The sequence below is a fragment of the Eschrichtius robustus genome, chromosome 18 (assembly GCF_028021215.1).
Source record: "Eschrichtius robustus isolate mEscRob2 chromosome 18, mEscRob2.pri, whole genome shotgun sequence".
NCBI lineage: Eukaryota > Metazoa > Chordata > Mammalia > Artiodactyla > Eschrichtiidae > Eschrichtius > Eschrichtius robustus.
This window is the reverse complement of record NC_090841.1, coordinates 24,831,161-24,857,428: the sequence shown is the minus strand read 5'-3', so window position 1 is coordinate 24,857,428 and position 26,268 is coordinate 24,831,161. Positions and strand designations below refer to the sequence as shown.

General features: G+C 40.1%; 1 protein-coding gene across 1 annotated transcript in view; it reads left to right on the top strand.

Annotated features, from left to right (window-relative positions):
• The first annotated feature begins 9,256 nt into the window (after positions 1–9,256).
• Positions 9,257–26,268, top strand: part of TNFSF11 (TNF superfamily member 11) — a 33,851-nt gene continuing 16,839 nt past the window's right edge. The window contains exons 1-2 of the mRNA XM_068526489.1: positions 9,257–9,493; positions 16,266–16,433. Of these exons, the coding sequence (XP_068382590.1) occupies positions 9,257–9,493; positions 16,266–16,433 (405 nt within the window). The remainder of the gene's footprint in view (positions 9,494–16,265; positions 16,434–26,268) is intronic.

Genomic DNA, 26,268 nt, shown 5'->3' with positions numbered 1-26,268 from the left:
TTCGTTTCTGTGCGAGGGCTTTCTCTAGTTGTGGCAAGTGGGGGCCACTCTTCATCGCGGTGCGCGGGCCTCTCACTATCACGGCCTCTCTTGTTGCGGAGCACAGGCTCCAGACGCGCAGGCTCAGCAATTGTGGCTCACGGGCCTAGTCGCTCCGCGGCATGTGGGATCTTCCCAGACCAGGGCTTGAACCCGTGTCCCCTGCATTGGCAGGCAGATTCTCAACCACTGCACCACCAGGGAAGCCCCTATAATAGTTATTTTTAAATCCTTGCCTATTATTTCCAATATTTGGGTCATCTGTTGATCTGCCTCTATTGGATGTATTTTTTCCTTATGATTATGAACCACACATTTAACTTCCTATCATGTCATGTAATTTTTAAATCTGCACACCAGACACTGTGTACTAAAGAACTGACGTAGATATTATTTAGCAGCTAAGGTGAGGAGGACTTCAATCCAATCAGAAATTGAGCTAGGCTGTAGCTTTAATTAGTTTCAGCACAACTCTTGTTGCAAATATCTTTGTGGCTATATTTGCTTAGTGCTTATTGTAAACCTTTCTCTCCAGTAATATTCTCTCACATACACTGTGAGACTTTTGGGAGATCCCTCTACCGTCTCAATCCAGTCCCCCAGCCTTGTAAGCTGCCCAGTACTCAGAAAAAGTCCTGCGAAGGAGAAAACAAGTAGTTGGAGAAAACTACCTAGGCATTTGGAGTTCCTCCAGATTTTAATGTGTCATGTCTTTTCCGGTAGAATCTCTCTGCCTGTAGCAAACTTGACCCTACACTTGCCTGTGTTTGCTTGGCAAATGCTCTCGGGGAGGAAAGTGGCTAGTGATATTTTCTCCCCAGGAAAGATTTTTCATATAGAATTCAGTCCCTTTAAATTTCCTGGCATCATTTTCACCTCTGCAGCTTGTTGATCTCTTTTTTAAAGATACTTTTTTAAAAGTTTATCTGGCTTTGTCTAGTTGGTTACGGTTATGGTGCTAGCAATGGCCTGAGATCGTCTACCTAATAAATAAATAAAAGCAGAGTTTACTGAATGGCTTTAAAGTCCCATTGCAGGGGCAGGAAATAGTGCACATCGTTTTCTTTTTGCACTTATTAGGTTTTTGTTCTTTCAGTGTAAGTGCAACATCCGTCTTAGAGTGTAAGCTCTGTGGTGACAACTATATACCTTACTCAGCATCATACCTCCTATGCCCACCACAGTGCCAGACTCGTGGCTGGTGTTCAGTAAATGTTTGTTACACGAATAATTGTCAACATGAACAAAGACATAGGGGTTTGAAATAAATAGCACAGAGTATAGGGAAATTATAAATTATTCTTTATGTTCTAAAACTAGAACTTTAAGTACAAGGAGAGAGTGATGGAAGATGAGGCTAAAGATACAGATGGGAAAAAATTAAGAAGGGGTTTGTAGCTCGGATTTTATCTTAAGTAATCACAGGCCACTGACCAGTTTCAAATGGGAAAATGATACAGCCAGCTGCACATGATAAATAGATCCTTCTGGAAACAGGTTTAAGTAGGAGGAGGTTGGTGGCAAAAGGACAAAAGGGAAGCTGTTTTTAGTATTACAGGCAAGAAATGACGAAAGGCTGATTTAGAGGCAAAGAGGAGGGAACAAGCATTTTGGGAAGCTGGCATCAAATACCTTTGTCACCCTCTCACTCCCATCTCAAAGAATAAAGTATGTAGTATGTGGGGATGGGAGGTTTACCTGAGGCTTCACGTCCTGAGGATTCAGTAGAGAAATAGAAAAGCACAGGCTAATTTCTGGACAAAATTACTGACAGCAATGAGTAGACCTAAGCATTAACAGACTCTGGAAAATCTAAAGAAACAATCCCATAGCTTCCTGAGAGGCTCTGGACAGGTGATCCGCATGCATCCTGAGAGACACTGGGAATTACTTGAAATTCCGAGCCCTGGGAGAATCCCACTGGCCCTCCTTAAGCCAGCTGCCTGGTAAGGTGAGGAAACATCTTCCTTACCCGTCACTTCCTGTGTGTCCACCATTGCCAAAGACACCTCCAGTAACCTGATACACACAGGTCAAAAGGTCAAATGTCACTGAAAGGATCTCAGAAGCTCGAAAGAGGAACCTAGCCCAAGTAAACAAAACAGCTGCCTGTCAGAGGAGGTTTAGTAAAGGAGTAGAGGTGAATTTAAAAATGATTGTAAGGAGAATTCTTAAGGAGACACAAGAAAGTATTGCAAAAGATCAATCAGAGAGAAAAGAAAAGATTTCTTAAAATAAAATTTAATTCTGAATTTAAAAATCCAACAGATGACCTGAAGAATGGAATTGAAACTGCTGAAAAAGGAAATAAAGATCTAGAATATCAAATAAAAGAATATATTCGTGATGAAAAGCAAATATAAAATAGATGGAAATTACAAGTTAAACTATAGGGATCATGAGAGACACATCTGAGAGACCCAATATAATGAAAACAGGAATTTCAAAGCAGGGGAAAGAAAAAGAAAGAAGAAATAATAATTACTTCCTGAGCAAAACTGAAGAGGAAAAAGATTCAGAAAACATTTGGGAGATAAATACAGTAAGGCTCTTTAATATCATTAATCCCATTTGATTATGTTTTTAGAAACAACTACAATCTCTCTGATTAATTTCTGTATTTCCCAAAAGTTTACTTAAAAGGTCTAATACTTCAGATGATTTCATTTTAAGAGTAAGTCTGAGATAATGTTAATGAATTAAAAACCTATCAAACACAAACAACAAGGTCCTACTGTATAGCACAGGGAACTATATTCAATATCTTGTGACAAACCATAACGGAAAAGTATATATATATATATATATATATATATATATATAAAACTCAGTCACTTTGATGTACAGAAGAAATTAACACATTATAAATCAACTATACTTCAATTAAAAAAAAAACCTAGGGAGGGTGGGAGGGAGGGAGACGCAAGAGGGAAGAGATATGGGAACGTATGTATATGTATAACTGATTCACTTTGTTATAAAGCAGAAACTAACACACCATTGTAAAGCAATTATACTCCAATAAAGATGTTAAAAAAACAAAAAAACCTATCAAGCACAGTTGCTTCCTAGAAAGCTGGAGGTTAAAATTACTTTAGATAGTTCCAGCATTGTGCACAGAAGAGACATACAGCTGTGGACTTCCTTCAAACACGATCAAGATCTTTTTTCACCTCCACCTCCCATTCAGGATTCCCTGGAGTCTCAGGGAATAGAGACTCCTTTAGGGATAAGGCAGTATATTTCATGATGACTGCAAACATAAAGCCTTAATTTAACTGTCTATTGACACAGGTCAATGTTAAGTTGTTATAGTTTATTAGTTAATTTGTTAGCACAAGGGAATGTGATGAGAACAGGTTGCTTATAAAAGGTAATGGAGGGCTTCCCTGGTGGCGCAATGGTTAAGAATCTGCCTGCCAATGCAGGGGACACGGGTTCGAGCCCTGGTCCGGGAGGATCCCACATGCCGCGGAGCAACTAAGCCTGTGCGCCACAGCTACTGAGCCTGCGCGTCTGGAGCCTGTGCTCCACAACAAGAGAGGCCACGACAGTGAGAGGCCCGCGCACCGCGATGAAGAGTAGCCCCCGCTCACTGCAACTAAAGAAAGCCCGCGCACAGCAACGAAGACCCAACGCAGCCAAAAATAAATAAATAAAATAAATTTACAAAAAAAAAAAAGGTAATGGAAATGGTGGGTTAGATTTTTAGGGAAGCCAGACCCAGATGGGAGATTTCAATGGGTCCTCAGTGAGCAAAAACAGCTTGGACCTGAGATCAGAAGAGGCAGGGACACCCAGGGTAGGAAGAAGAGCATGTCCAAAATAAAACTCACTGTTCTTTGCCCCAATCTACCTACACCTGATTTCTCTCTTGTGTTCTCTCTCTATAAGATTCACAATGACTTGGGAGTTCCCTGGTGGCCTAGTGGTTAGGATTCTGGGCTTTCACCGCCATGGCCCAGGTTTAATCCCTGGTCCATGCGGCACGGCAAACAACAACAACAACAAAATGATTCACAATGACTTCATCCTCGTAGCACCGCTAAAACTTTGTGTATTCTTTATCTGGATTCACAGCACCATCATCTACCCTGTCATCCAAGCCAATACTCCTGCGAGCCACCTCTCATGTCCAGTCATCAAGTTCTATCTGTTTTATCTCTTACCTATTTAAAAATGTCTCCAAGACCTTTTGACCAAGTGTTTGCCACATCTAACAGAACTAGGCTGGACTATGTAGAGTGTGCCAACTTATGCCTCCATCCAACAGATTAGTGGTTCTCAAAGTGTGGTCCTCAGACCTTTGAGGTCCCTGAGACCCATTCAGGGGATCCTCAAGATCTGAGCTACCTTTATAGTAATACTAAGATCATAACTTGTTTTTCTACTTTGTAGGCATTTGCACTAATGTATAAAATGCTGGAGCCATAGCATAAATCAGTACAGTTGACATGAAAACTGCGTTAGTAGTCATGTATTCTTCACTGCTACACACTTCAGAGTTTCTTTAAAAAATAGTTTTAAAAAAAATATATCTTTGATGGAGTAAAAACTATTATTTTTATTAAGTCTTAATACTTGAATATACATCTTTTTTATATTACATGGGACAAAATGGGATGTATGCACTGAAGCACTTCTGCTACACAACTAAGTAGGATTGTCATCAGAAAAAGCATTCAAGTCATTGTTCAAGTTGCAAGATGAATTAATGACAAACATTTATGCTTTTCAGGCTTGGGTATTTTTTCATTTGAAAAATGAACAAAGTGAGTATGTCAGTTCAAGAAAAGCAATTGGCAGTATTTGTTGCCAATACAATTCAAGTTTTCAAGGACAAATTAGAACTTTGAAAAACTCCTATTTGCCTCTGTGAACTCCTATTTGCCTCTGTGAACTTAACAGCTTCCCAATACTACTTTCCTGATAAAATCAGTGGTGATATTAGTGAATGTAGGTTTTTGATATTGTATAATGAAATATGTCAACACTTGGAAAATCTGTGGAACTCAGTGAATTAATATTTTCCAAATGACCAGTGTTACAAATCATCCCTGGGTAAGAGAACCATTCAAATAAAAATATAGATCAATGGATATTATTGTAACAGAGGAGGAAAACTCCACTGATGGTTTTAGATTCCATAGTGCAAATAATGGCTAAGAAGTGACCACTTGTTGAGTTCTGGTGTAGTAGAAAAGGAAAACACCACAATTATCAGAAAAGGCAATTAAAATATTCCTCCTTTTTCTAACTATATGTTTGTGTGAGGCTGTATTTTCTTCATACACGTTGAGAAAAATAATGTATCACATCAGAGTGGGTACAGAAGCAGACAGAAGAATACAACTGTCTTCTATTATAGAGATTTGCAAACATAAACAATGCAATCCTATTCACTTATATTTTTATTTTTAAAATGATCTGTATTTCATAAATAATGTTAATGTTGTTACCGCAAACGAGCAAACGTTTCTCTGTTTGAATTTTTAATATGGTAAATATTGACAGCTACAACTCACATTTAAAAAAAGCTTTTGGAAGTTTCCATTGTAAGAGAGTAAACAGATTCTGAGACTAAAAAGTTTGAGAGCTGCTAGTGTATAGATAATTACATAAAATCTGAAAGTCACTCAGGTTCAAATTTTCTTAAGTTCTATAAGCTTGATAATAAAATTCTACAATATCAGCCTTAAAAAATACATAGATCTATTTCTCCTTATTGTCTGGGCATGTTATGCCCTTAAGTTTGCTGTATGTTTTCCTAGTTAAATTAGGTTATCAGTATAATTAGAGAGTGATGTTATTTGGGGTAGTTTTCTATTTAACACTTAGTGTTCTCCCCAGTTCAGCCCTCTGTTATTGGAATGTCAGAAATGTTTATATTCTTTTTTTTTTACTTACTCATTCATTTCACAGACCTTCATGAAGCACTGTGTTAAGGCGGTAGGAATACAAAGGTCATGACTTCCCTCAGGGAGCTTACAGTCTAGTAGGTGAGACAGAGAAGCAAAGTAAAGATCATAAAAAGAAGTTTCAGAACTACGATAAACATATGCACATCATGTAATAAAGAATTAGATAGAAATAGTGGGGCGTGACAGACAGCCTGGGGGTGGTGGGCTATCAGGAAAAGCTTCCTAAGGACAAGGAACCTTAACTGAATGTTTGAAGATAAGGCAATAATCAGGTGAAAAAGTCAGGGTGATCAATCCTGGTGGAAGACAGTGAATGACCAAAGGTACAAGAGCAAGAAATGGGAGGGTGCAAGCAGTCCTGTGTTGCTGGGGCATAAAGTGCGAGGCTGGAGGGGAAAAAGTGAGGCAATGAAGGAATAGGAACCAGAAGTTGATCTAAAACATGGTAAGGAGCTTGAGAGTCACCTTCTGGGCCAGTGGTGTTTAAGAGGGGCTCCATGAAGCCCTGGCAAGGACAGAAAACCGCAGGTCTGTGGAAATGCTTTGGATGGCCAGCATGATGCTTTAAAATGGATCTGTACTGTGTAGCACAGGGAACTCTGCTCAATACTCTGTGATAACCTAAATAGGAAAAGAATTTGAAAAAGAATAGATACATGTATATGTATAACAGAATCACTCTGCTGTGCACCTGAAACTAACACAGCATTGTTAATCAACGATACTCCAATATAAGATAAAAATTTAAAAAATAAAAGTTAAATAAAATGGATCTGAATGCTTTTCTCCAATCTGACAGACTCTTCAGTATCCTCCATGGTCCTGTTCTGGTCTCTTCTCTTCCTGTTCCTTCAGTCCTTGTAGGTTCCCCGGGCTACTGGCTATTTTACTGACATTCAGGCCATTTGTGCTGCACTGTCCATTCGTGTTCTACAGATGTTTCTCATCTGGTTTTTACCAAATTTTGTTTCTTAAACCCTTGATATGTGAACCTCCCGTCCCCTCAAAAAAAAAAAAAAAAAAAAAGATGAAAACTTTTTGAAAAGCAGAGAATACCAAACCTCTTTTCTGGAGATTTACAAAATACATTTGTACATTCGTGTCACTGATATGATCCGCATTAAACAAAAAACAACTAATTTTGTTTAACGCAGGATTTTCCAAGTGAAGCCGACCATGGGACCAGCCCTTTTATTAAGCGAATGTCAAGTAATTAGGGAGTGAAATGTTGACAAATAAATTAATTAATTAATACGCCAGAAAGTTTCATTACCTTTGAAGAAGCAACAAGTGGACTGACAGTGGAGTTTCCAATCCAGCCTGTGGATGCGGGAACACAGAGGGATGACACCTTTAGGATAGGAAAGGAAAACAACTGCCTTGCAGGAGGAATGTCGCATGAAGAACTCTGTAGGAATGTAATATACGGTCCTATCCATGAAGCGACTAGGTCAAACACAACTGAACAGATTCAGAGATTTGAGGGAACTTCTTCTAATCTGAGGATCAAGATGCCAAGGAATAAAAGACATGTATAAAACATTGAAAAAGAATGGAAAGGGCTATACAGTAAAGTCACTGTGGGTTTAGTTGTTATAACACATTTTTAAAAATCTTTGATTCTAGTAGAGATTTATAAAAAGGATGAAATATAGAATTGTTTCCCAAAAGAAGAAAAAGGAGAAGGAAGAGAAAGAGAGGGAAAACAACCGTTACTTCCCAAAGTTAACCAACAAAAAGTAAGAAGAGGCCCAGACTGCATGGAATAGAACAACAACATTTGTTGTTTCTCTATTGGAGTCTGAAAATTGTTTTTTTCCCTCTTTCCTCATCAAACTTGAGATACATACACAAATGAATGCTAAAAGCATCTTTGAATTTGAACAAATCATTTGATTTGGGTGTTTATTTTTTACCCACCCTAGTTGCTCTTCCTCAACACGTGCTGAGTTCTAACTGTTTAATTGCAAACACGGGTTTTAGTAACTCAGAGATGTGCCATTTGCGAAAAATCTTCCCTGTGAAATGCCCTTTCGAGAACTATGCAGAAAGAGGACACAAAATTCAAACGTAATAACAAAAAGTGAAAACATCCTAAGTTTTTATAGGTGTTTAAATTGGCTAGTACCTCCGTTCTTTCCTGCTGAAGATGTATCAGAATCTGTGAGCAATGTTCGTATTCTCATTTTCTCACCAAGGGGCACAATTCTGAAGACAGACTTTTAAAAAAGTTTTCCTTAGCAAGGAAACCAACATTTAATTCCACCTCAGCTTTGTGTAACATCTTTCTGTCCTGATTGACAGCTGGAGGAGCGCTCCTGGGTGGCCCGCCTCTGGGTGTATATCTCTCTTATTTTTAGGACACTGAAGGAAAGTAACTGCCAAGCAGTAGGAATGGCATGTGACTGAACTCTCTTCGTATATATGGTCCTATATGTAAAGTTACTGGGTCCTACCCCTCTCTCTGTACCAAATTTCTTTTTTTAAGTCACAGTTGGTGCCTATCGGCTCTCTGCTGCCACATTCAAAATCTGTCTCATTTAAAGCCACTTTGAGGGTGCAGAAACAGGGGTTTGGGAAGAGGGTTCTGGTTTTCTAAGCCTGCCAAAATACATATTTCGGAACCTATATTTGGAAACATGCTAGAGGCTGCACCCTCAGGATCTCTGAGGGTGTTCCTTGCTATAAAAAAAAAAAAATGTGAGGGGGGGTGGTGGGAGGAGGAGAGGCAAATAGGAAGGGCCTTCAGACATCACCAAGTCCAACTTTCTAAATCCTATAGGGGAAACTGAGGCTCGGGGATGCCAACTGCCCCAGGAATGTCTGTGATGTCACCTTTATCCTTGACCAAGGCATTCATCTGCATCTCCCCCAGCCCATCTCTTGGACCTCCAGAAAGGCCGCTGAGGATGGGCAAGTGGCCTCTGGAACCGCTAGAACAACCCACAGCCTCTTCCTCCGAGGGCCCCGATGGGGAGGGAGGAGGCCTTTCAGGGAGAGAGTAAGGGAGGGAGGGCGAAAGGAAGGAAGGGGAGCCAGGGGTGGGAGTGGAAGAGGCAGGCTCGGCCGGGGCTGATTGGCTCCCGGGGCCAGCCCTCCCGAAGCGGTTTATAAGAGTTGGGGCGGCCGGCACCCTTCTCGCTCGCCCGCGCGCCCCAGGAGCAGCGCCCGCCTCTGAGCGCCCCTACGTCGAGGCCCGCCTGGCCGCGCGCCGGCTCTGCGCCGCCTTTGGACTTGGCCGCCGGCCGAACAGCCCCGGAGGGAGGCGAGCGCCCGAGCGAGGCGGGCCGAGCGCCATGCGCCGCGCCAGCCGAGACTACACCAAGTACCTGCGCGGCTCCGAGGAGATGGGCAGCGGCGGCTCCGGCGCCCCGCACGAGGGCGCCCTGCACGCCCCGCCGCCGCCGCCGCCCGCGCAGCCCGCCCCGCACCATTCCGCCGCCGCCTCCCGCTCCACGTTCGTGGCCCTGCTGGGGCTGGGGCTGGGCCAGGTCGCGTGCAGCGTCGCCCTGTTCCTTTACTTCCGAGCGCAGGTGAGTGCTCGCCTTCCAGGGGCGCGCGGGCGGGGCGCACCCGCCTTCATCCTCCAGCACTTTGCAGGCGATGGAGTCTAGTCCCCCGGCTTGACTCCCCAGAGCTTTCATATCTGGGGAGGGGAAAGTGACCCTAAAAAGGGAGCGTCCGGCTCGGGGACAGCCAGGCGCGGGGCCCGGCGCGCTGGCCTCTGGTCCTCGCGCACGCACCCGGCCCCGCTGCGCGCCGAAGCTGAGCTCGCCCGGCCTGGTGCGTTTGAATTTCCCCCGGCGAGACCGCATTGGCCGCTCACCTCTTTGGGAAACGACTGCACACTTTTCTCTGCTTCCACTTCCCACTTGAAGCAAAGAATGAACTTAGGTCCACGCGGGAAAAAAAATTGAGCGCCTACCGTTGGGAATCGACCCTTTCCCTTCCCACCCACCCCCGGGAGGATTTGGGGTCCTGGGGTTGGTTGCTTTGCACCGCGCAGTGCGTGCGCTGCCGGCAGCTGCTGGAGCCCTGGGGGGCGATGCCCAAGTCGCCAGATGGACCGAAAGACATAGCGCGGCCAGAGAAGCCTGGTCTTAGGACCCGGGCTCCGCTCGCGCGGAGTGAAAGAAGAAAGAAGGGCCCTCGTGCCTTCCCACTAAAGTGGGCGGAGGAAGGAAGCAAAGTGTGTGTGGAGGTGGTGAAGTTCTCTCCCCCGGCACAGCCTAGCGACAATCTAGCAAGTAACCAAGCTTTTCAAAGGTGAGGAAGCCGGCTAGGAACGGCAGAGAGATAGTAGAAAGGAAGGGGTAAATTTGTAACATTATGCTTTCTGGTGGTTTATGCTCTTGTGTTTTCTTGGAAATTGCAGTGCAGTTGGTTGGATTCATTCAAGTATTCTTGTCTGGTGCTGTGAACTCTTTCTCAAAGGAAGTGGGGGGCTGACTGTGCATTTTTTTTTTTTTTTTATGGGAAAAGAGACGGGTTTGGACTTCATTGGTTTTCAGATTCAAAGGTGATTACTAAACCAAATTGAATGCATCAGAACAAGGCATTGCCTGGGCTGTATGGGTTTTTGACATGTGCCAGAGTCTTGAACTCCATTACTTGTAATCACAGGCTTTTTGTGAAATATTCAGTATCCACTAATTTGCATTTTATAGAACTAGTTTATCTACTAAAAGGTAGACATACTACGCGCAGTGCTTTAGAAAATTTGTATTTGTATATTAATAAAAGTAATCTTTTCCTATTGAGAGGAAGTTTTTCTAAAAATACAACTTTCAAGTGGTTTACTTGCAACATAGATTACACAAATCTATATGAAAATGATGAAATATTTTTCTTTCATTGGAGTATGCTGCAGCCAAGAATGAATGATTTATCCATTTTCTCATCCAGCATGTGGTCCTGTCCCCTTCCTCCCCCTGCCCCGCCCCGCCATTTAATGTCTGTATACTGAGTGCCTGCATTGCACATGACACTATTAAATGGTATGGAATATGAATTAAGAACCATTTATTCAACATACAATGTCCACATACTATGTGCATTGCATGATGCCAGGTAATGAAGGGGCCTATAACAAAAGACTTTAAATTCTTAGTCAAATAAGAGAGAAGCATTCAGAAAAGGGACAGAAGATTCAGTAGTTCTCTTTTATCTTTTCTAACACCTTGGGGTTATGGCATTTTCATAGCAGTAGTAGTGAAGTGAGTATTCAGCACTGAAAGAGCAGTAGGAAATGAATGAGTTCCAGGGACCAGGAACAGCTTAGATTGGCAGGAACCATGGAAATCGGCGTGACCATTTAGGAAAGAATGACCTGTTGGGCTGTTGAAGAAAGTGCTCAGCTTCTTTGTAGGGATTCTCAATATTCATGGCCTGGTGGGCTGAGGGGTCTAGCCTTCTGATGATCATTTAGCAATCTTGATGTAACATGGATAGAAAATTTTCAGATGGAGAATTTAATGTCATCGACTTTCTGGGTACAGTTTTCCTAAATGCCATGAAGATTGGGCTTCTCCAAGACTTATGCAAAATATATTAGCCATTACTCTGAACCCAACTGTGTATTACATTTTTAAAAGGTCATCTCCTTCAGTTAAGAAGTAATATTCGGAGCAATGTTTTCATAGGAGGATACTCCACTAGATGTGCTTACGTTTTGCTGAGTATGGTATCTACAGTTAATGCTGAAAGGGGTCCTAATCATTTAGAGATACATTCGGAAGTAGTTACAAATGAAATAAGATGTTTGGGATTCGTCGCAAAATAATAGGTGGGGAGCCTGGGGAACAGGGAAGTGGTTGCTTATAGATGAAACAAGATTGGCCACGCACTGGTAATCGCTGAAGCTCGGTGATGGGTACGTGGAGCTTCTACAAGTCTACAACTCTCTCCACTTTCACATATGCTGGAAGCCTTCTTTCAAAGTTCTAGCTGAGAGAGTAGATTCAGTTTGACCTGACACTGATTTAACATTTTCACTTATATCAGCTTCCTTGGATTAGAACTTGGTACCAAATAAGAGATAGTTTTTTGATTTCCACTAAATTTGTGGGTCAACTACTTGGGGTTTCTGAATGTGTTTGAACTAGAATGAAATCATCTAACATCAGGTAATATGTTTGCAGTTGACAGTTAAAAAAAAAAAGAAAAAAAAAAAAGAAAAGGAGCCAGTTGTATTGTTTTTGTTTAAAGATGGGAGGGGGGAGCCATGCAAATCCTCAAGAAAAAACAATTCAATTTAGTTTTAAATGCATTTAGAAAAATGCCCCCAAATAATGTAAAAATTATAGTGACAAAAACTTTTCCCCTGCTCCACTCATGTTTGAATAGCTAAACGTGAATCAGCCTCCTGAATGTTTGTAGATTGCTTGTGCCTAGATTAAGAAAAAAAAAAGTACTAGATCCAGTGTAGATTGGCTTTTCCCCTACCAACCTTGCCAAAGAAAAAATAGCATGTGGCTTGTGCTATATATTTACCACATAGTATTCATACTTTGGTTTACAAAGAAAAAAAAACCCTTACAAAAAATTGCTTTTAAAATTTATGTGCCCTTTTTTTTTTTAAGCATCCATATAACCATATTCAAAGTTTAGAGCTTAGCTACAAGATAAGCTTTTCAGGAAACTCAATCTCTGTCCCCTTTTAACCCCTTCCGCCAAACCCCCAATATGCACACCAACCTCCCCGGGCTGTCTGTTACCCAAACACGAGAGCAGTCATTACCGAAAATCTGATGTGGAGGTGTGTAGGCTGCCTACTTGAAAAAACAGAAAACAAAGTAGCACAAATGTCAAGCATCCTGCCTCATTTAACCCTACAAATGATTAAGTTTCAAGGAAGTTTTTTTTTTTTTTAATGATTGAGTTCCTTTCACATGAACTACATCATCTGATCACTGTATTTTTGAAGTCCAGTTTAAATCAGATATTCAAGATTCACTTAATATTTTCAGTCATTTCTAGGTAAAATGAATTCATTTACTGTTTACTGTGATTTTTTCTTTTTTTTTACTGTGATTTTTGGATGAGTTTCTTCGTTCCTCTGTCGAGTGTAAGTTCCTTGCAGGTCAGGACTGCCTGTTTTGCTCATTACCTTCTTTACAGCATCCAGCCTAGTGCTTTGCATGCTGAATTTACTGAAAAAGCTTTTCAAATGATTTGCAGCACTAGAAATATACCTTTTTCTAATTTGTGATGTGTAAATGATCTGGTTAGTAGCTAAAATAGACTAAGAAGTGTAATTTTTCCATCATATAAATTTTCTATCCAGACTGCTGTGTCAGGGGATGGGTTGTTAGGGGAGAGGTTACATTTGTCCAGCCACTCGGTGAGTAATGTGGAGGGTCCAGCATCAGTCCGACGCCCTGCCCTGCAGCTCCTGCAGTGCTGAGACCACAGGAGCAGAGGCCATCATTTGCCTGTGTGTGTTGCTGGCCCTGTGGCCCTGCACCCCTGCACCTCTACGCCACCCTTTCTCCTGGTCTCCACCTTCAGGAAAGGAGAGCTACAAGGGCACTGGAATAAGAAAGACATTTGTTTGTAGGTTAAAAATAAATTTCTAAGACACATGCAACCCTATGTTCATAGCAGCACTATTCACATTAGCCAAGACATGGAAACAACCTAAATGTCCATTGACAGATGAATAGATAAAGAAGATGTGGTACATATACACAGTGGAATATTACTCAGCCATAAAAAAGAATGAAATAATGCCATTTGCAGCAACATGGATGGACCTAGAGATTATCATACTAAGTGAAGTAAGTCAGAGAAAGACAAATACCATATGATATCACTTATATGTGGAATCTAAAATATGACACAGATGAACTTGTTTATGAAACAGAAATAAACTCAGACATAGAGAACAGACTTGTGGTTGCCAAGAGGGCGGGCTGGGTTGGGGAGGGATGGAGTGGGAGTTTGGGATTAGCAGATGCAAACTGTTGTATATATGTGTAACTGAATCACTTTTCTGTACACCAGAAACTAATACAACATTGTAAGTCAACTATACTTCACTAAAATAATTTTTTAAAAATAATAAAAATAACATTCTAACATATGACCCTTAAATAAACAAAATAGTATATCAAAATTAATTGAGTATATCAAAATTAATTATGCCATACTTCCATTTGGGGAAACAATTGGTGACATTTTATATATGTTTTAGCTCTAATGTGACTTTCTGAAACAGTGGTTCTCACCTGCACATTAGAAACACTTGGGGAGAGAGACTCAGTTGACCCCTCCCCTTAGGAATATTGATTAAATTGGCCAAGGGTGGGACCTGGGCATGGACATTTTTTTAATAGAGAAGAGACAAAAATCTTGGCATTATATTTCTTTGCATTAAACCCTTAGCCATTATTGACCATTTCAGTAATTTTGTATTAATACTAATTGGTATTACTTGTGAAAAAATTTTAAAATTGGTGTCCAAAGAAATTTGGAGACATTTTAATAGCAGACAATTGATATTTGTATCTTCGGTATTTGAAAGCATTACTTCTCAAACTTTAACGTGCATCAGAATCACCTGGGATCTAGTTAGAATGCAGATTCACAGGCACTGCCTGGGGTGGCGCCTGAGCGTCTGCATTCCTAACAAATTCTGGGTGAGCCTGTAACGCTGCAAGTGATTGGACTATAGTTTCCATAGCAAGAGTCGCCGGTACTGCTGCTTCTGTTGATGGCACTTAGCTTGTCAGCGGGACTGGGGCTTAACCAATGTTAGGGTACCCAGGCATTTCCCCACTAATACCACACTGTTCCTTTAGCTCAGCGGCTTTCTGGTGGTGAGATAGCTGAGGCCCTTGCAGGATTCTTCTTTCTTGAGGTCTGAATCCAACGACTTTTCATATCAGTTGTCCAGGCTTCTCTGGTTTTTTGCGAAACTTATTGGTATAAGTGAGCTTTTTAAAGAAAGTATGGAATTGAACACTTGCCTTATATAAAATCTCAGATATTCTGATTCATACTAATTATTTTAAAGAAAGAAAAAGTAAACTTGGATTGCAAATAGTTTTGCTTCCTGAGTCACACCGTGCAAAAGTGGAATGATAAAATTTGCATTAGTGGGTGCACATTTGTTGAAAGGCTGTTATTTCATTTTGAGAATCACGGGTATGGATAGGGTACTTTCTTAGTTTACTTCTGACAGCTGGTTAATAAACCTGCACATCTTCTGATGACTTTCAAAAAGATGATTAAACCAGGGAACGAGAGACTTGATATTAATTGACTGGGCTTTGGTTATTGGAAACTTACATAATTTTCCCTTTTTTTCATCTAGCCTGTACCTAGTCATAAGCAAATGCACATGAAGTACCTTGAATTTTTTGAAAGAAGAGGACAATAAATTAAACCACTTAAAAATTAAAACAATTAGGTAGCTAATTACCTCTACTATTTACTTGGCAGTTGAAACCACTACAAAGGCTTGGAGGAGCTGGCAGACAATTTTAAGAAAAGAGTAATACTTAAAGAAGTGCTAATGCTGGTACCTGTTTTAACCAGGGGACCAGCTAATAACTTGATGGGGATATTTTGGGTGGGACGATCCCGTACACTACAAGAATTTTAGCATCCCCTCAGCATGTATCCATAGAGCTTGCTCACTCCATGAGCCCCCGTCATCCCAGCTGACACCAAATAGCACCACACACATTCTCGGGCACCCTCTGACAGACGTACCACTCCAGGTTAAGAAAACTGATGAGAGGCTCAACGAAAAGGGAAATTATACTTCTGGCTTTTCTTTGGAGCTAGGAAATGGATTGCTCCCTCCCTTCTTCAGCTGATTAAAACACACATTGATTAAGGGAAAAGGCCAGGCAAACATGGCAGCTGAACATGATGTTAATTTCACCTGATTTATATAGGTTTCATGCTTTGAATATCCAAGTGGGCTTCATAATCCCACGTAGCGTGCTGCATGGGGGGGACTTAAGGATAAAAGGCTTTCTCTCCCTGTACTGAACACATGTAATTTCTTTGATTCCCCTCCCCTCAGTGAGCACTTTTACAATGTCAGACGATTTTGATAATTTCCCCATGAATCACATGTGTACAGGTGTGTTGTGGATGGTAGTCAGCTACTCATAAAAATGAATTAGAAGTCAACTTTTTCACCAACTCGATGGTAATTGTATTAACTATTAGTTGTTGGGGACATAATGACTCTTGCAAGAATGAATTCTTTTGTCCTTAAGTCACACTTTATTAAATAACAGAATGATCAGTGATAACCACTCTAACGTCCTCACATTTTTCCCCCCTCAGATGGATCCTAATAGAATATCAGAAGATGACACTCACTGCATTAACAGAATTTTCAAACTCCATGAAAACACGGATTTGCAAGACACAACTCTGGAGAGTCAAGACTCAAAATTAATACCTGATTCGTGTAAGAGAATTAAACAGGCCTTTCAAGCAGCTGTGCAAAAGGTGAGTACACATTGAGATAAGTCAAGGGCCCTCACTGACTCTCCTAATATTGAAAATTAAAACTGGCTACGTGCTGTTGACTTTGTTCTTTTTTATTTTAATAATTTGTAAAAGAGCTAAAGAGAATTTTTTTTTGTGGGATTAGCAGAATTCTTTTGAAGTTGGTAGTGGTTAGTTTTGGTGACCAGCAACATTCATGCAAATATTCTTTTCTTTCCTTTCTTTCCTTCCTTTCTCTCTCTTTCTTCCTTCCTTCCTTCCTTTTCTTCCTTTCTTTCTTTCCTTCTTTCTTTTCTTCCTCCCTCCATCTTTCCCTCCCTCTCTCTCTCTCTTTCTTTCTTTCGTTCTATCTTTCTTTCTTTTATTTTGGAGGAGGGATTTACATTCACACTTGGAAGGAGGACAAAGATGGTTTGTGGTAGTCAGTGGGTCAGTTTGCTAGTTTGAATTCCCTGCCTTAGAAGACATTCCCTCAGCTCACAGGATTCTCTGCTGGCTACTTCCTTTATATTTGGTTTTAGAATGGTAGGAACCTCTATTCCACATCTGTGGATCCAGGTCTCTGTTGAGAATAACTATAGCTGGTCCACTGTTGTCATCCGAAGCGAGGGGGTAAGCGAGTAGAGCAAGAATTGTTGTGGTGGGTGAGATGGAAATTTCTCTGTTCATTTTTCATTCTTCGGGAGAGCTGGGTGAGAAGGGAGGAGATGAGGACAGAGAAGACGAATGACTTCTCTACACCGACAGCCTCAATTGAGAAACCCTGTAATAACTGCCTGTTTTACTTTCCTGGATAAAGTCACTTGACAATTCTGCAGCCTTGCAATTATTTTACTTCTACCCAAGAACCGGGTAGAATCCCGTGACTCCAGTGCATGCACATCTGTATACATTGCATACTTGCGTGCACATCTGCATGGATTCTTGCATCCGCTCATACATCCCAACCTCTAGTTTGCAACTGCCTGGGCTATCTCTGATCATCTTAGAGTAAATACTAAAGTTCTCAAATGCCTTACATCTAAACTAAAATTTAATTAGTTTCTTTTTTAAAGATTCACAAATAGTAATAGCATTTTTTAAAAAGAGGATATGTATTGGACATAGAAGTAGGGCGATAAAGCTGTTTTGTATAACCCTTAAAACTGATATTTGCTATATTTCAACAAATCTAAGATACCACGAATTTTAAGCTTACTTGATTTCATGCATCACAAAGAAAGAAAAAAATTTTAACTAAAGAATTAAACATGATCATTATAGATTCTAGTTGTATCAATTTCAGAGATTCTGAAATATAAAAAAAATACATCATAGAATCAAGGAAGTACATATCGTTCTAATATCTATAAGAGCTATTGCTTAAAAATATTACATTTTCATTATAGTGTGTAGGTGCTTAGCTTTACACAGTAGATGCATATTTTAAAATGTGGGTTTAAATTTGATCTTTTTATCTTACATTGTAATTTTTGAGCTATAGCAACAGCAATTCCACTAGTCTAATTAATTTTTTAAAGTTCTATAACATTTTCTTTTTCTGCTTTTGCAAAAAATTAAACTACTAAAAATAAGAGAAAAATGAGTAACTTCTGATTTTTTACTACGGAAAGAAATTGGAAATTGAATGGCTACTATACTGTATTTACCTCTGCTCACATCATCTTAATTCATATATATTTTGTGGGAAAAATCGTGGCATGTGAAGTCAGATAGACTTATGATTAAATAAATGTGATCTTGGAAAATACTTAATATTTCTTCACTTTGGCTTCCTCATCTTTAAAAAGTGGAGCTCACAATCCCTCCGTAGCAGGACTGTGGCTGATTTGAAATAAGAGATGTAAAGGACCTAAGCACAGTACTGGAAATATAGTATGCACTCATTAAATGTTTATATATTACTTTTATCACCATTATTACTAATTCATTGTCATTGTTGATGATTTAATCAAAGACATATTTTAAAAGTTTAGATAGAGCAGGTTTGATCATTTTTCTAAACATGCAAGAGGACAAAACAATAGGACACAGAAGCAAGTTGCAGAAAACCACTGTGACATTTTTATCACCAGCAGCAATAAACATGTTGATTATATACTATCCTTAGGAAACTTCTAGGTCTATTTAAGATGTATAATTAATTAATTTAATTTATACAGTAAGTAATTAAACAGCCTATTCTTAAGGCATTTTAAGCTACATGTTGAAGGATAGTGTATTAGTGGAGGAGAGAAAGACATAACATTTGCAAGACCCTCAATTTAAAATTATCGTCAAAAATCCTGATCTACATTGGGAAAAAGAGGATCTACTGAGCTATATATTGTGAAATCTAATACTCAATTTGCTATTCTTTTTTAATTGAAGTATAGTTGATTTACAATATTGTGCTAGTTTCAGGTATACAGCAAAGTGATTCAGTTATTTTTTTTTCAGATTATATTCCATTATAGGTTATTACAAAATGTTGGATATAATTCCCCGGGCTATACAGTAAATCCTTGTTGCTTATTCTATTTTATGTATAGTAGTTTGTATCTGTTAATCCCATACTCCTCATTTGTCCCTTCTTCCCTCCCTCTCCGCCTCTGGTAACCACAAGTTTGTTTTCTGTCTGTGAGTCAGTTTCTGTTTTTGTATATACATTCTTCTGTATTGTTTTTTAGATTTCACATGTAAGTGATATATTAAAAAAAAGAATGAAATATTGCCATTTGCAGCAACGTGGATGGACCTAAAGAATATTATACTTAGTGAAGTTAAGTCAGACAGAAAAAGACAAATTCTAATTCATTTTTTATTGTTTTTGTTTTATGTTTCATTTTCAGTAGTCAGCTTTTTATCCCACCTCCTAAATACTGAGTGGTCTATGTATAAACATTGACATGTACCAGAGGTAATCTGTTAGTTCAAAGCTGAACCTCTAATTAAGGTAATTCTGGTTAGGTAAATGATTGTCTCCTAATTTTCTGTTTAAATCAAGCCATACTGTATATCCTTACAATGAAAAAGAGATAAACTTTTAATTTCAATGGTGTTCTGGTTCTTAAAAATTATACTTTGGGTTTCCTCTGGAAGAATAAGTATGCAAGATCAGCCAAGATAATTTGGAAAATAAGTAATATTAAGAAGAACAGATACCATTAACATTTACCTATGAGAATGCAAGGATGGTTCATCTTAACAGGTCAAAGGAGAAAAATGTTATCATCTCATAGACACTGAGAAGTGACTGACAAAATTTTGCACTTATTTCTGATGTTTAAAATCCATTAGAAAACAGAACGAGATGGATTCTTGATGTTATCCTAAATAGCTCAAACTAAAAGTTAGCTAATGATGAAAAATAGGAGCATTTCTCGTAATATCAGGAATACACCAAAGATGCCCACTGTCCCCATGTTATTTAACATTGTTCAGAATGTGCCAGCAAATGTAATTACACATGAGAATGAAATAACATATATAGAAGGTAGAATCTGCATGTGATATGATTGTATACTTGGGAAAATTCAAAAGAACTGAAAAGCTACAAGCAAAATAAATCAGTTTGTAAAAGTTAATAGGTAGGGACTTCCCTCGTGGCACAGTGGTTAAGAATCCGCCTGCCAATGTAGGGGACACGGGTTCGAGTTCTGGTCCGGGAAGATCCCTCATGCCGTGGAGCAACTAAGCCTGTGCGCCACAACTACTGAGCCCGCAAGCCACAACTACTGAAGCCCGCGCGCCTAGAGCCCGTGCCCCGCAACAAGAGAAGCCACTGCAATGAGACGCTCACGCACAGCAACGAAGAGTAGCCCCCGCTTGCCGCAACTAGAGAAAGCCCACGCACAGCAACAAAGACCCAATGCAGCCAAAAATAAATAAATAAATTGATTTATTTATTTTAAAAAATAGTTAATAGGTAATAATCACTAGCTGCCCCCATTTCAAACAATAATTAGAAAACATGAATGAAAGATTTCATTCATAATTTTTAAAAAGCCTGAAAAATTAGCTTAACAAGGAATGTACAAAGCTAGAAAACTCTATAGAGGCATTTAAAATAGGATTGGATAATGTAAAGACGGAACTAAGCAAAGCCATAGTCCATGAACGAGAACAGACACCTTGGAGTAGACCTCATTGTATGTGTGTGAATGTATGTGTGTGTATAACTTAATATAATAGAAAATTATTTTGAATAAGTGGGTGTAATTTGGGTTATTCAAAAATGGGAGGACAGTTTGTGTGCTATTTTTTTTTCAAGTGATAGCCTTATCTCACGTCCTAAGTGAAAACAAATGCCAGATGGAGAAACATGGCCAATAGCTGCTCCCTGGCAGTCCTCACTTCTGCTCCCTCGGCGAACTTTCCGCCGCTAACTCCCCCATCAGAACTTACTTGTTCATTGTCCCATTTCCTTTGAGCTTTCTGACTGACTGTCTAGAGAGTACGATAAGCCAGTTTGTACTTAAAGATGTTGATGAACAATGATGACAGAGTTTTCACTATTTTAGGAGCCTGTTGGAGACAGGGTGCCTCATTCCACATGAGTAACACTAATTATGAGAGATTCAGTGCCTGGGAAGCCAGAAGGAGAAAGATTTGTGGGCAGACAAGAATAGTCAACTGCTCTTATTAAAGACACACAGGTTTTGGGTTTTTTTAAAGATTTTTTGATGTGGACCATTTTTCAAGTCTTTATTGAGTTTGTTACAGTGTTGTTCTGTTTTATGTTTTGGTTTTTTGGCCGTGAGGCATGTGGGATCTTAGCTCCCCGACCAGGGAATGAGCCCGCACCATCTGCACTGGGAGGTGAAGTCTTAACCACTGGACCGCCAGGGAGTTCCCAAGACACACAGCTTTAATTATACTAACAGACTAGTGTGACTCACAGGATGAGTAGAACTTTATTTCATTAATTTAATATTTGTTTTTGTTGTGCTATGGGATTGTTACTCATGGGTAACAATATTACACACAGATAATTCTTTTTAAGGAATAAGAAGTTGTCATAATATACCATTGTGTGTTTGGAGGTAGAAGACGCCATTTCTTCCCCCAGACAAGGGACCCTTTAGGAAGGAGACACACGTTATTCATCTTATCATTAGACTCAAGCAATTTTATTCAGTGCACACACTGTGCTAGGCACTTTGCTATAACTTGTCCTTTAACCAAGGACTTACCCTTCTCTTACCTTGGCCAAATAATGCCAAATGTGTTATCCTTTGATGAGGATTATTGGTTAAGGTGACAGTCTACACGTCTTGCCAAAATAATCAGATTTCTCATTTCTCTTGCTGATACTAAAAATAGGATGGATGTATCAGGCATTCATAAGCAGGTTTGTATCTTAGCTTCAGTTCTAATATAGATATTGGGTGAACCCATAAAACACAATTACTTTTGTGGCTGCAATCATTACTGAGAGATCTCCCGATCCAATGGTAACAAATGCTAGACATAAGCACAATATCACATTCTATGTGTGCAAAAAGTGGTGTTTACCCAGCCCGTCTTTGGTCAGACAAGTAATGCTGTTTTTTCCGCCTTTTTTGTTTGTGGCTGTGGGTTTTCTTGGCTTTTTTTCCCTTTAGCACAGAACTCTGAAAGCCTCTTAGTGATCCAACCCTACCAACCACAATTTACAAAGTCTCTCATAACAGTCTATGACAATAAAGAGAACACTAGTACAAATACGGTGTCCGATTTATAAAGCAATTCTTGCTCCAGCTTTGGCCGCCTCTCTGGCCTCTGCCAGCCTGAGGAGCAGTGCGGGGGCTCAGGCCTGAACAGGAGCACTTGGCCTTCAGACCTCCCGACCAGTCTCAGTGGAAAGCCTTCTGTTTATACATATTTATACATCCTGAGCCCTGGGATGTGACTCTGCTTGATGTTAATATGCCTGCTTGTTGATTTCACATTGGGTACCTGTTGGTGAAAGACTTCCTGAAACTTACTTTGAAATGTATCTGAAAGGGTGATATGGAGGAGAGAGATCAATATACAAATCACACCAATCACCTTGCTCTCGAACGTGGGGTGTTCAGTGCATTCAAGGTGACCTCCCTAGGCCGCTGGAAGGAAGCAAGGTGATTTACATGTATATGTATATTTTAATATTGGCTTCAAAATATTTCTGTGAATATTTTATAAGGTAGCTAATATACAGGAACGTTTTTATTTAATAGTTAAATAAATAAATATGCACGTTTGGGAGCATTAAAAAATTTTCCCTGAAGAAGCTGCACAGTCAGAAATGCTTAGAGATCTTGGAACGAATTTGCAGTTCCATCAGGACGAGAACTGCAGCCACTTTGCTCACATTTGAATATATCACATCTAATTTAGACTCAAGATTGAAGGAAAAGAACAAGTAAATGACTGATGACTTCTTGAACTCTGTAAACTAATATTTTTAAATAAACATGAGTCATTGACCAACTCACAAAGCCATTCAGAATGTTATAAGCCTGGTTCTCATCTATTGGATGTCTTACCAATGTTATAATTGATAATTATTAATATTATAGCCTGAAGCAATAATGCCTCCATAGAATCATACTACAGGTTAATTTTTGTTGAAAGTTATGTTCATCTGGACTTCTTGCTTTAATCATGTTTTCCCCAGGTCTGTTTGCCTCTTCATAGCTTATAAACTATATAGAGGCAGGTTTACAATGTGAACTAAAAACACAGCTCTGGCTTCTTTTATGTTTCTGTAAAACTCTCTATTTCATCCCAGAATATGAAAAGCCAATGGTGATGACTACCAGTAAGCTATGTTGTTAGCATATCCTTGACTAACCATTTCCTGGAGTCAGTAAGTCTCTGAGCCTCCAAAGATTTACTGGAAAATGGGGAGTAAGACCAGAGCCATAATCACTGAACAATTAATTCTTACCTGGAATTCTTATTTTATTCCCTGGGAATCAGTGCATAGTTGGCCTTATCTCCTGCAGGAGTCACAATATAAATGAAACTATCTCCTGGTACTAAGAATGATGTACCCAAAGATTCACAGCCTCATATATGATCCTCAGTCATATATTCACTGTTATTTCATATAGTCTATGCTGCCCTAACAAAGAGACTCATCACTCATTGGACAAAATAAGATATAAGTTTTTTCTTTCATGTGCAATAATCCGGAGGTGGCAGTTCAGGGCTGGCAGGAAGGCACCTCCATCCTCAACAGGTACCTTCCATCTCTGGATCCAAATTGGTTTCTCCATGTATTGTCATCTCCAGACAGAGGAAAGGGAGAAAGAAAAAGTCAAGGCGGTACCTGGAAGTTGAGACGTCAGTCATTTCTAGTAGCATCTTATTGGCTGGAACTTACTCATAAAATGACACATGGATGCAAAGTAGGCTACACATTGTAGTCTCTAGCGGGGCAACCGTTTGCACCAAAGCTTGAGGAAAGGGGTTGCCTATAACTAACTGGAGAGAGGTGAGGATGGATTCTAGGGGGACAATGAGTGGTCTCCAGTACTCACTAAACCCTATTTAGGCAAGAAAGTGGGTTCACTGTATGAACAAGAGGTAACTCTGTATATATATACAAGTCTTTGAAAAATTGGAACAGTCAAGATTTTATTTCTAAAAGTTAAAGTACTTTAAGATTATTTAGATTCCAGAAGAGAGAGAAATTTGGAGGTAGATTTAACAGCATGCATCTTTCTGAGGAACTTTCAAAGATTCATTGAGTCATATGCATCTGTGATCTGTGAATAAACCTTGATTCTCACTTGTCCAGTTTTTAGTAGGTTTTGTGGATTCAAGAACATTAATTTAAAACCAGAAAGTTCATCAAATTGAGTGGTTGTTTTTTTCATCTGTAAAGCTGATTCCTTAGAATTCCAATGTCAATTATTACAGGAAACCTATTCCCCTTTTTAAAACTAAAGTACATAAGAAATCAATTAAAAGTTGAGTAGATCTTAACTGTTTATGAACTTGTAAACACTGGAGTTGTTACATAGCCATTATTTCTCATTTGCTTTTTAGTTAATACACACACAACAGAAACAAGGGGAAAAATTAAACCCCATTCATTATCTCTTTTCCTTTGTATACAAGAGTATGTGTCCCAAGAAAGTTTCTTGTAAACCCACAAGGCAACTTGGGGTTTGGGGGCACTGACGTTCCCAAATCAAGATGTTAGTCATGTAGTGGTTTTCCAATGGGATTTCATCTCTGCCATAACAGTTTTGGGAACTGCAATTCAATCAACCCCAATCATATCTAGCATTTATAAAAGCTGCCTTTATGGGAAAGCCAAGTATGACCCACAGAATTTTCCTACAAAACCAAGGCCATCTACTGCCTTTTGCCCAACAACGGGCCATTGGCCGTGATGTGCTCAATCTCAGGGGAGACCCAGGGCAAAAGGTAGGAGGGTCTGCACGAGGGAAATAACCAGGGAGTGATGTCGTCAGAGGTGGGCTTATCTTCGTGCTAGAAGTACTCCAGGGTGGAAGGAAAGATATTCTGGCTTGACATTTTTAAAGAAAGAGAGAAGAAGAAGGACGTTCCTGAAAGAGGAGCATCTCGTTATGTGGCATGGGGATCTTGAGCTAAGACTCCAGAAGTCAGTAAGACTGAGGGTCCTCAGTTGGAGGGGACTTGGTAAAGGATGGTTGGATTGCTCCACCAGGAGTGGCTCGTCCTAGGAGAAGTACAGCCTGTAGAACTGGAGAGAATGGCGTGCCCTAGAGCAGCGTTTTCCAAACCTGCTTGATCTTAAGAATCACTTGGGGACCTTGTTTACAAAAGAAAGAAAAAGGTTCCCAGATCTGTTACAAAGATTCTGATTTGGTAGTTTAGGTGTAGACTTTGTGACGTGGGAAATCCTTTTTTAGAAGGGCTGGGGGCTGGTCCGTCTTTACAAGAAGGCTTCAGGGTGGATACTGACCAAAGAGGTGTTCTAAGCATCCTAAGAAGAGTTGAGGGCCACTGGAGGACAGGGAAGCCATTGATGAATGAATGACTATATTTAAGAAGTAGGATTCAGCCTGTGTTGTGTGGAGAAGATGGGTCTTGGAAGTTGCAGAGAACAGTCTATATCTGAGATGACCAGACAATAAATGTTTGCTTGAACTTTTTGAGATTCAGGGTCTGAGAGGTCCATTCTCTCGTAGCTTCCTCATCACGAGGGTGCTACCCCAGTCCTTAGTCATTGCCCTTTGAGAACACTGGGTGGGAATAGCAGCAGTAGCAGCAGTAAAAATAATCTTGATAATTATCAACTGTAAGGCTTATCTTCATCAGAAAGTTTAGGTGAGCTCAGAATCTCTTCTTCTCGGTGCCTGTACCTGCTTCTCATCTGATCTACCCCTTGGCGGTGAATTACTATGATATTATCTCCATCACCCCAAATCAGAAGCCAGAAGATGGTCTTAGACACTTACACATTGACTTTTCACCTCACCCCCATCCTGGGAATTCTACCTCCTTACTAAACCTTCACATACTTTACTCTGTGTCACTGCTGTTGCCACCTGAATACAGGTGTCGCCATCACCATTGCCATTTTGCATCTGGACCACTGCAAGTGGGCACCCCATCCTACTCACATTACCTCCAGCCTATCCTCTCCACAGCTGAGTGACTTCTCAAATTCAAATCTTACTTTCCTACTTAAGGAAATCCTTTGGTGGACCCCCTGTAGTCATCAGGATAAAGTCTGAGCTGCTGAACACATAACACAAAGCCTTTTGTGTTCTGGAACCCTCCTTCCAACGTCAGCCTCTCCAGGCTCATTACCTTGTGGCTCCATCTCCTCACCCCACCTCAGCTTGTGCTCAGTGGACCCACCTCAGGAAAGTGCTAGAAGTTCCCTAAC